The following is a 12267-nucleotide window of genomic DNA, read 5'->3' as shown; positions in this document are numbered from 1 at the left end:
CTTATACAAAAGAAAAATATTTTTAAAAGAATTACTTGATGATAAAATCATTGTGAAATTCTAAAAAGATGTACTAATTGTACACTGTGCACACAATGTCTGATTTTTTCAAAAGGTGTTACTACATTACTGCCATCAACAACAATGGGAACCACAACTGGACCCGTAGAAACAACCACATTACATTCAACAACAAGCCCTGAAACAACAGTTGTAACATCAAAACCTTCTGTTGTTACCACAACAACTAAAGTGCCAACAGAAACAACCGTTGGAACCACAGCCAAACCTGGAGAGACTACCACAGCAGAAAAGACAACTACAAAGGTTGGGACAACAGCACCACCAAAAGTCACAACTACCCCAGTTACAGCCTCCACTACAGCTGTTGTTGAAACTACAACCTCTGTGCCAGTTGTCACAACAACAGGCCCTGAAACAACGGTTGTAACATCGAAGCCCTCTGTTGCTACAACAACTAAAGGGCCAACAGAAACAACCGTGGGAACCACAACCAAACCTGCAGAGACAACCGCACCAGAAAAGACAACTATAAAAGCTACAACAACAAAACCACCTAAAGTAGTCACAACAACCCCAGTTACAGCCTCAACTACACCTGTTGTGGAAACTACAACCTCTGTGCCAGTTGTCACAACAACAGGCCCTGAAACAACAGTTGTAACATCAAAACCTTCTGTTGTTACCACAACAACTAAAGTGCCAACAGAAACAACCGCTGGAACCACAGCCAAACCTGGAGAGACTACCACAGCAGAAAAGAACAACTACAAAGGTTGGGACAACAGCACCACCGAAAGTCACAACTACCCCAGTTACAGCCTCCACTACAGCTGTTGTTGAAACTACAACCTCTGTGCCAGTTGTCACAACAACAGGCCCTGAAACAACGGTTGTAACATCGAAGCCCTCTGTTGCTACAACAACAACTAAAGGGCCAACAGAAACAACCGTGGGAACCACAACCAAACCTACAGAGACAACCACACCAGAAAAGACAACTATAAAAGTTACAACAACAAAACCACCTAAAGTAGTCACAACAACCCCAGTTACAGCCTCAACTACAGCTGTTGTAGAAACTACAACCTCTGTGCCAGTTGTCACAACAACAGGCCCTGAAACAACAGTTGTAACATCAAAACCTTCTGTTGTTACCACAACAACTAAAGTGCCAACAGAAACAACCGTTGGAACCACAGCCAAACCTGGAGAGACTACCACAGCAGAAAAGACAACTACAAAGGCTGAGACAACAGCACCACCGAAAGTCACAACTACCCCAGCTACAGCCTCCACTACAGCTGTTTGAAACTACAACCTCTGTGCCAGTTGTCACAACAACAGGCCCTGAAACAACGGTTGTAACATCGAAGCCCTCTGTTGCTACAACAACAACTAAAGGGCCAACAGAAACAACCGTGGGAACCACAACCAAACCTGCAGAGACAACCGCACCAGAAAAGACAACTATAAAAGTTACAACAACAAAACCACCTAAAGTAGTCACAACAACCCCAGTTACAGCCTCAACTACAGCTGTTGTGGAAACTACAACCTCTGTGCCAGTTGTCACAACAACAGGCCCTGAAACAACAGTTGTAACATCAAAACCTTCTGTTGTTACCACAACAACTAAAGTGCCAACAGAAACAACCGTTGGAACCACAGCCAAACCTGGAGAGACTACCACAGCAGAAAAGACAACTACAAAGGCTGAGACAACAGCACCACCGAAAGTCACAACTACCCCAGTTACAGCCTCCACTACAGCTGTTGTTGAAACTACAACCTCTGTGCCAGTTGTCACAACAACAGGCCCTGAAACAACGGTTGTAACATCGAAGCCCTCTGTTGCTACAACAACAACTAAAGGGCCAACAGAAACAACCGTGGGAACCACAACCAAACCTGCAGAGACAACCGCACCAGAAAAGACAACTATAAAAGTTACAACAACAAAACACCTAAAGTAGTCACAACAACCCCAGTTACAGCCTCAACTACAGCTGTTGTGGAAACTACAACCTCTGTGCCAGTTGTCACAACAACAGGCCCTGAAACAACAGTTGTAACATCAAAACCTTCTGTTTGTTACCACAACAACTAAAGTGCCAACAGAAACAACCGTTGGAACCACAGCCAAACCTGGAGAGACTACCACAGCAGAAAAGACAACTACAAAGGCTGAGACAACAGCACCACCGAAAGTCACAACTACCCCAGTTACAGCCTCCACGACATACAGCTGTTGTTGAAACTACAACCTCTGTGCCAGTTGTCACAACAACAGGCCCTGAAACAACGGTTGTAACATCGAAGCCCTCTGTTGCTACAACAACAACTAAAGGGCCAACAGAAACAACCGTGGGAACCACAACCAAACCTGCAGAGACAACCGCACCAGAAAAGACAACTATAAAAGTTACAACAACAAAACCACCTAAAGTAGTCACAACAACCCCAGTTACAGCCTCAACTACAGCTGTTGTGGAAACTACAACCTCTGTGCCAGTTGTCACAACAACAGGCCCTGAAACAACAGTTGTAACATCAAAACCTTCTGTTGTTACCACAACAACTAAAGTGCCAACAGAAACAACCGTTGGAACCACAGCCAAACCTGGAGAGACTACCACAGCAGAAAAGACAACTACAAAGGCTGAGACAACAGCACCACCGAAAGTCACAACTACCCCAGTTACAGCCTCCACTACAGCTGTTGTTGAAACTACAACCTCTGTGCCAGTTGTCACAACAACAGGCCCTGAAACAACGGTTGTAACATCGAAGCCCTCTGTTGCTACAACAACAACTAAAGGGCCAACAGAAACAACCGTGGGAACCACAACCAAACCTGCAGAGACAACCGCACCAGAAAAGACAACTATAAAAGTTACAACAACAAAACCACCTAAAGTAGTCACAACAACCCCAGTTACAGCCTCAACTACAGCTGTTGTGGAAACTACAACCTCTGTGCCAGTTGTCACAACAACAGGCCCTGAAACAACAGTTGTAACATCAAAGCCTTCTGTTGTTACCACAACAACTAAAGTGCCAACAGAAACAACCGCTGGAACCACAGCCAAACCTGGAGAGACTACCACAGCAGAAAAGACAACTACAAAGGCTGAGACAACAGCACCACCGAAAGTCACAACTACCCCAGTTACAGCCTCCACTACAGCTGTTGTTGAAACTACACCTCTGTGCCAGTTGTCACAACAACAGGCCCTGAAACAACGGTTGTAACATCGAATCGAAGCCCTCTGTTGCTACAACAACAACTAAAGGGCCAACAGAAACAACCGTGGGAACCACAACCAAACCTGCAGAGACAACCGCACCAGAAAAGACAACTATAAAAGTTACAACAACAAAACCACCTAAAGTAGTCACAACAACAACCCCAGTTACAGCCTCAACTACAGCTGTTGTGGAAACTACAACTCTCTGTGCCAGTTGTCACACAACAACAGGCCCTGAAACAACAGTTGTAACATCAAAACCTTCTGTTGTTACCACAACAACTAAAGTGCCAACAGAAACAACCGTTGGAACCACAGCCAAACCTGGAGAGACTACCACAGCAGAAAAGACAACTACAAAGGCTGAGACAACAGCACCACCGAAAGTCACAACTACCCCAGTTACAGCCTCCACTACAGCTGTTGTTGTTGAAACTACAACCTCTGTGCCAGTTGTCACAACAACAGGCCCTGAAACAACGGTTGTAACATCGAAGCCCTCTGTTGCTACAACAACAACTAAAGGGCCAACAGAAACAACCGTGGGAACCACAACCAAACCTGCAGAGAGACAACCGCACCAGAAAAGACAACTATAAAAGTTACAACAACAAAACCACTAAAGTAGTCACAACAACCCCAGTTACAGCCTCAACTACAGCTGTTGTGGAAACTACAACCTCTGTGCCAGTTGTCACAACAACAGGCCCTGAAACAACAGTTGTAACATCAAAGCCTTCTGTTGTTACCACAACAACTAAAGTGCCAACAGAAACAACCGCTGGAACCACAGCCAAACCTGGAGAGACTACCACAGCAGAAAAGACAACTACAAAGGCTGAGACAACAGCACCACCGAAAGTCACAACTACCCCAGTTACAGCCTCCACTACAGCTGTTGTTGAAACTACAACCTCTGTGCCAGTTGTCACAACAACAGGCCCTGAAACAACGGTTGTAACATCGAAGCCCTCTGTTGCTACAACAACAACTAAAGGGCCAACAGAAACAACCGTGGGAACCACAACCAAACCTGCAGAGACAACCGCACCAGAAAAGACAACTATAAAAGTTACAACAACAAAACCACCTAAAGTAGTCACAACAACCCCAGTTACAGCCTCAACTACAGCTGTTGTGGAAACTACAACCTCTGTGCCAGTTGTCACAACAACAGGCCCTGAAACAACAGTTGTAACATCAAAACCTTCTGTTGTTACCACAACAACTAAAGTGCCAACAGAAACAACCGTTGGAACCACAGCCAAACCTGGAGAGACTACCACAGCAGAAAAACAACTACAAAGGCTGAGACAACAGCACCACCGAAAGTCACAACTACCCCAGTTACAGCCTCCACTACAGCTGTTGTTGAAACTACAACCTCTGTGCCAGTTGTCACAACAACAGGCCCTGAAACAACGGTTGTAACATCGAAGCCCTCTGTTGCTACAACAACAACTAAAGGGCCAACAGAAACAACCGTGGGAACCACAACCAAACCTGCAGAGACAACCGCACCAGAAAAGACAACTATAAAAGTTACAACAACAAAACCACCTAAAGTAGTCACAACAACCCCAGTTACAGCCTCAACTACAGCTGTTGTGGAAACTACAACCTCTGTGCCAGTTGTCACAACAACAGGCCCTGAAACAACAGTTGTAACATCAAAACCTTCTGTTGTTACCACAACAACTAAAGTGCCAACAGAAACAACCGTTGGAACCACAGCCAAACCTGGAGAGACTACCACAGCAGAAAAGACAACTACAAAGGCTGAGACAACAGCACCACCGAAAGTCACAACTACCCCAGTTACAGCCTCCACTACAGCTGTTGTTGAAACTACAACCTCTGTGCCAGTTGTCACAACAACAGGCCCTGAAACAACGGTTGTAACATCGAAGCCCTCTGTTGCTACAACAACAACTAAAGGGCCAACAGAAACAACCGTGGGAACCACAACCAAACCTGCAGAGACAACCGCACCAGAAAAGACAACTATAAAAGTTACAACAACAAAACCACCTAAAGTAGTCACAACAACCCCAGTTACAGCCTCAACTACAGCTGTTGTGGAAACTACAACCTCTGTGCCAGTTGTCACAACAACAGGCCCTGAAACAACAGTTGTAACATCAAAACCTTCTGTTGTTACCACAACAACTAAAGTGCCAACAGAAACAACCGTTGGAACCACAGCCAAACCTGGAGAGACTACCACAGCAGAAAAGACAACTACAAGGTTGGGACAACAGCACCACCGAAAGTCACAACTACCCCAGTTACAGCCTCCACGACAGCTGTTGTTGAAACTACAACCTCTGTGCCAGTTGTCACAACAACAGGCCCTGAAACAACGGTTGTAACATCGAAGCCCTCTGTTGCTACAACAACAACTAAAGGGCCAACAGAAACAACCGTGGGAACCACAACCAAACCTGCAGAGACAACCGCACCAGAAAAGACAACTATAAAAGTTACAACAACAAAACCACCTAAAGTAGTCACAACAACCCCAGTTACAGCCTCAACTACAGCTGTTGTGGAAACTACAACCTCTGTGCCAGTTGTCACAACAACAGGCCCTGAAACAACAGTTGTAACATCAAAACCTTCTGTTGTTACACAACAACAACTAAAGTGCCAACAGAAACAACCGTTGGAACCACAGCCAAACCTGGAGAGACTACCACAGCAGAAAAGACAACTACAAAGGTGGGACAACAGCACCACCGAAAGTCACAACTACCCCAGTTACAGCCTCCACTACAGCTGTTGTTGAAACTACAACCTCTGTGCCAGTTGTCACAACAACAGGCCCTGAAACAACGGTTGTAACATCGAAGCCCTCTGTTGCTACAACAACAACTAAAGGGCCAACAGAAACAACCGTGGGAACCACAACCAAACCTGCAGAGACAACCGCACCAGAAAAGACAACTATAAAAGTTACAACAACAAAACCACCTAAAGTAGTCACAACAACCCCAGTTACAGCCTCAACTACAGCTGTTGTGGAAACTACAACCTCTGTGCCAGTTGTCACAACAACAGGCCCTGAAACAACAGTTGTAACATCAAAACCTTCTGTTGTTACCACAACAACTAAAGTGCCAACAGAAACAACCGTTGGAACCACAGCCAAACCTGGAGAGACTACCACAGCAGAAAAGACAACTACAAAGGCTGAGACAACAGCACCACCGAAAGTCACAACTACCCCAGTTACAGCCTCCACTACAGCTGTTGTTGAAACTACAACCTCTGTGCCAGTTGTCACAACAACAGGCCCTGAAACAACGGTTGTAACATCGAAGCCCTCTGTTGCTACAACAACAACTAAAGGGCCAACAGAAACAACCGTGGGAACCACAACCAAACCTGCAGAGACAACCGCACCAGAAAAGACAACTATAAAAGTTACAACAACAAAACCACCTAAAGTAGTCACAACAACCCCAGTTACAGCCTCAACTACAGCTGTTGTGGAAACTACAACCTCTGTGCCAGTTGTCACAACAACAGGCCCTGAAACAACAGTTGTAACATCAAAACCTTCTGTTGTTACCACAACAACTAAAGTGCCAACAGAAACAACCGTTGGAACCACAGCCAAACCTGGAGAGACTACCACAGCAGAAAAGACAACTACAAAGGCTGAGACAACAGCACCACCGAAAGTCACAACTACCCCAGTTACAGCCTCCACTACAGCTGTTGTTGAAACTACAACCTCTGTGCCAGTTGTCACAACAACAGGCCCTGAAACAACGGTTGTAACATCGAAGCCCTCTGTTGCTACAACAACAACTAAAGGGCCAACAGAAACAACCGTGGGAACCACAACCAAACCTGCAGAGACAACCGCACCAGAAAAGACAACTATAAAAGTTACAACAACAAAACCACCTAAAGTAGTCACACAAACCCCAGTTACAGCCTCAACTACAGCTGTTGTGGAAACTACAACCTCTGTGCCAGTTGTCACAACAACAGGCCCTGAAACAACAGTTGTAACATCAAAACCTTCTGTTGTTACCACAACAACTAAAGTGCCAACAGAAACAACCGTTGGAACCACAGCCAAACCTGGAGAGACTACCACAGCAGAAAAGACAACTACAAAGGCTGAGACAACAGCACCACCGAAAGTCACAACTACCCCAGTTACAGCCTCCACTACAGCTGTTGTTGAAACTACAACCTCTGTGCCAGTTGTCACAAACAGGCCCTGAAACAACGGTTGTAACATCGAAGCCCTCTGTTGCTACAACAACAACTAAAGGGCCAACAGAAACAACCGTGGGAACCACAACCAAACCTGCAGAGACAACCGCACCAGAAAAGACAACTATAAAAGTTACAACAACAACAAAACCACCTAAAGTAGTCACACAACAACCCCAGTTACAGCCTCAACTACAGCTGTTGTGGAAACTACAACCTCTGTGCCAGTTGTCACAACAACAGGCCCTGAAACAACAGTTGTAACATCAAAACCTTCTGTTGTTACCACAACAACTAAAGTGCCAACAGAAACAACCGTTGGAACCACAGCCAAACCTGGGAGAGACTACCACAGCAGAAAAGACAACTACAAAGGTTGGGACAACAGCACCACCGAAAGTCACAACTACCCCAGTTACAGCCTCCACTACAGCTGTTGTTGAAAAACTACAACCTCTGTGCCAGTTGTCACAACAACAGGCCCTGAAACAACAGTTGTAACATCAAAACCTTCTGTTGTTACCACAACAACTAAAGTGCCAACAGAAACAACCGTGGGAACCACAACCAAACCTGCAGAGACAACCGCACCAGAAAAGACAACTACAAAGGTTGGGACAACAGCACCACCTAAAAGTCACAACTACCCCAGTTACAGCCTCCACTACAGCTGTTGTTGAAACTACAACCTCTGTGCCAGTTGTCACAACAACAGGCCCTGAAACAACGGTTGTAACATCGAAGCCCTCTGTTGCTACACAACAACTAAAGGGCCAGCAGAAACAACCGTGGGAACCACAACCAAACCTGGAGAGACTACCACAGCAGAAAAGACAACTACAAAGGCTGAGACAACAGCACCACCAAAAGTCACAACTACCCCAGTTACAGCCTCCACTACAGCTGTTGTTGAAACTACAACCTCTGTGCCAGTTGTCACAACAACAGGCCCTGAAACAACGGTTGTAACATCGAAGCCCTCTGTTGCTACAACAACAACTAAAGGGCCAACAGAAACAACCGTGGGAACCACAACCAAACCTGTAGAGACAACCGCACCAGAAAAGACAACTATAAAAGTTACAACAACAAAACCACCTAAAGTAGTCACAACAACCCCAGTTACAGCCTCAACTACAGCTGTTGTGGAAACTACAACCTCTGTGCCAGTTGTCACAACAACAGGCCCTGAAACAACAGTTGTAACATCAAAACCTTCTGTTGTTACCACAACAACTAAAGTGCCAACAGAAACAACCGTTGGAACCACAGCCAAACCTGGAGAGACTACCACAGCAGAAAAGACAACTACAAAGGTTGGGACAACAGCACCACCGAAAGTCACAACTACCCCAGTTACAGCCTCCACTACAGCTGTTGTTGAAACTACAACCTCTGTGCCAGTTGTCACAACAACAGGCCCTGAAACAACGGTTGTAACATCGAAGCCCTCTGTTGCTACAACAACAACTAAAGGACCAACAGAAACAACTGTGGGAACCACAACCAAACCTGCAGAGACAACCGCACCAGAAAAGACAACTTAAAAGTTACAACAACAAAACCACCTAAAGTAGTCACAACAACCCCAGTTACAGCCTCAACTACAGCTGTTGTGGAAACTACAACCTCTGTGCCAGTTGTCACAACAACAGGCCCTGAAACAACAGTTGTAACATCAAAACCTTCTGTTGTTACCACAACAACTAAAGTGCCAACAGAAACAACCGCTGGAACCACAGCCAAACCTGGAGAGACTACCACAGCAGAAAAGACAACTACAAAGGCTGAGACAACAGCACCACCGAAAGTCACACAACTACCCCAGTTACAGCCTCCACTACAGCTGTTGTTGAAACTACAACCTCTGTGCCAGTTGTCACAACAACAGGCCCTGAAACAACGGTTGTAACATCGAAGCCCTCTGTTGCTACAACAACAACTAAAGGGCCAACAGAAACAACCGTGGGAACCACAACCAAACCTGCAGAGACAACCGCACCAGAAAAGACAACTATAAAAGTTACAACAACAAAACCACCTAAAGTAGTCACAACAACCCCAGTTACAGCCTCAACTACAGCTGTTGTGGAAACTACAACCTCTGTGCCAGTTGTCACAACAACAGGCCCTGAAACAACAGTTGTAACATCAAAACCTTCTGTTGTTACCACAACAACTAAAGTGCCAACAGAAACAACCGTTGGAACCACAGCCAAACCTGGAGAGACTACCACAGCAGAAAAGACAACTACAAAGGTTGAGACAACAGCACCACCGAAAGTCACAACTACCCCAGTTACAGCCTCCACTACAGCTGTTGTTGAAACTACAACCTCTGTGCCAGTTGTCACAACAACAGGCCCTGAAACAACGGTGTAACATCGAAGCCCTCTGTTGCTACAACAACAACTAAAGGGCCAACAGAAACAACCGTGGGAACCACAACCAAACCTGCAGAGACAACTGCACCAGAAAAGACAACTATAAAAGTTACAACAACAAAACCACCTAAAGTAGTCACAACAACCCCAGTTACAGCCTCAACTACAGCTGTTGTGGAAACTACAACCTCTGTGCCAGTTGTCACAACAACAGGCCCTGAAACAACAGTTGTAACATCAAAACCTTCTGTTGTTACCACAACAACTAAAGTGCCAACAGAAACAACCGTTGGAACCACAGCCAAACCTGGAGAGACTACCACAGCAGAAAAGACAACTACAAAGGTTGAGACAACAGCACCACCGAAAGTCACAACTACCCCAGTTACAGTCTCAACTACAGCTGCTGCTGTTGAAACTACAACCCCTCTGGAAATTCGCACAGAAACGCCAGTGATTACAACTGTTGTCACAAAAGCTTCTGTTTTAAATACAACTACTGCATCTACAACTGTAACCACTCGAGGATTTGTAACAACTGCCATCAAGCCAATTACACAGACACTTCCATTCAGCACAAATGTTTACACCACCATGCCAACCACTACCACAGTTATTTCCACAACAACGCTGTCTGCCATGACTACAATATGCGTCTGCACCTCCAATGGGACTACATATCATCCTGGTAGGTCATTCTCTCTTTTCCATTAATACATTTATCTTTTTTCTTCTCTCATAGTGTCTCCTCTCAGAAAGAGCAAAAATATGATTATGATGAGATTCGCTGACTCAATTTTGTCATTTTGAAGTTTTTGAAAAACATATTTTTGACATCTCATTAACTATGAATCCGATCAATACTAAATTTTTCCTGGGTCATTACTGGATCAAGCTGATCTAAAGTTAATAACAGCCTGTAAATATATCCTTACTCTTTGAAGATACTGGCCAATAAACTTTAAGCAGGGCATGACTCAGCACATAAATAGATCTAACTTCACATCCGTTGTGATAGTCATCATGAAACTAGCAGATCAGAACCATTGACATTTTGCCTAAAACATCACAATACTATATTTTTAATTCAGTCACTGAAAATATCTCCTCAGAATTTAATCTTATTCCCAAATGCTTTTGAAAGTTACCGTGAGATAGTTTGTTGTAGACACATTAAATTTTCCACCAATTATTGGAAGCAGTATGCAAATAATGCCCATACATATTACCCCAATTGGACAGATAGGGGTGCTGTAATCAAAGCCCAAATATATCTAACATAAATACCCCACTGAGGGGTGGTTTGTTAAACTATTTTTCTTGTGGGTTCTTGTGAAAAAACATTAAAAACCAAAGGCTTTAATGTTTATGTATGTCTTTGAGTGCTGTTCCTCCTCCAGTCAAAGCTTTTTAGACACAGCCATACAACCAAGTTTATGCATTTTTCTTACATTAGCATGTAGCTATATTTAACAGTGTGCTGGTAGCTGTGGAGTGATAGCGCCATTTCCTCCCATGAAAAATCAACAAATAAAGCTTATAGACACAATTGAACATGTACCAGCAGGAATATGGTCCAGAATTGGTGAGAAATTAACATAATTGGCAACAACGATTACATGTTTCCCTGATGCTAGTATGCCAGTATGCTGATGATGCAATTGGCTGTGAGGAGATCATGTGAGCAGTGATGTGTAAACACAGATGTAGGAGTCAGGAGTTTAGTTAAAATGAGATGTCTATACTAAGTCAAGTGCTTATTGTAAGTATCACAATGGTCAAATTATCATACATTATTGCAATTTTATATGGCAAAATTATCGTACAAATACGATAATTATCGTACATCTGGCCACACAGAGAATTTTCAAAACAGATTTTTCCTGACTCTATTTGCCATGGTTGTTTAAAACAGGTTTTTTTCCTCCGACAGTTAGAATCACCTTTATGAAACACAGCCCCTTTTTTGGTGTTGTTTTGAGTCTGAACACCCACTGTCTCTCTCTTTCTTCTTTGATGCACTTGTTTATGAATCTGTAAGCCAATTATTTGGTGTCCTAAACTTTTATTTTGACTCTGATTTTCACAGGGGACATGGTATATAATGCCACCGATGGCTTAGGTTGGTGTTACACAGCATTTTGCAATGCAAGTTGTAAAATTGAGATGCACAGCAGTCCATGTGGCACAACTCTACCGCCTAGCACAACCGCACATACGACCACTGAGGCGTCGACGACGGTCACAGTTGTTCCCACCACAACTGTTCCTGCCACTCCGTCAACACCGCCATCTACGACCACCATGGACTGCAATTATGTGTCTCCACCAAGAAAGGTGAGATTTAAAATGTGTTTTAAATGTCTTTGTGGCAAGGA

The 12267-nt window shown here is 44.4% G+C and overlaps 1 protein-coding gene across 1 annotated transcript in view; it reads left to right on the top strand.

Annotated features, from left to right (window-relative positions):
* LOC121943637 (mucin-2-like) overlaps positions 1-12267 on the top strand; it is a 51465-nt gene that overhangs the window by 25773 nt on the left and 13425 nt on the right. The window contains exons 28-30 of the mRNA XM_042487213.1: positions 116-796; positions 10104-10577; positions 11979-12226. Coding sequence (XP_042343147.1) covers positions 116-796; positions 10104-10577; positions 11979-12226 — 1403 coding nt within the window. The remainder of the gene's footprint in view (positions 1-115; positions 797-10103; positions 10578-11978; positions 12227-12267) is intronic.

The sequence above is a fragment of the Plectropomus leopardus genome, chromosome 1 (assembly GCF_008729295.1).
Source record: "Plectropomus leopardus isolate mb chromosome 1, YSFRI_Pleo_2.0, whole genome shotgun sequence".
Classification (NCBI taxonomy): Eukaryota; Metazoa; Chordata; class Actinopteri; order Perciformes; family Serranidae; genus Plectropomus; species Plectropomus leopardus.
Note: the sequence above shows the minus strand (reverse complement) of the source record. Positions and strands in the feature narration are given on the sequence as shown.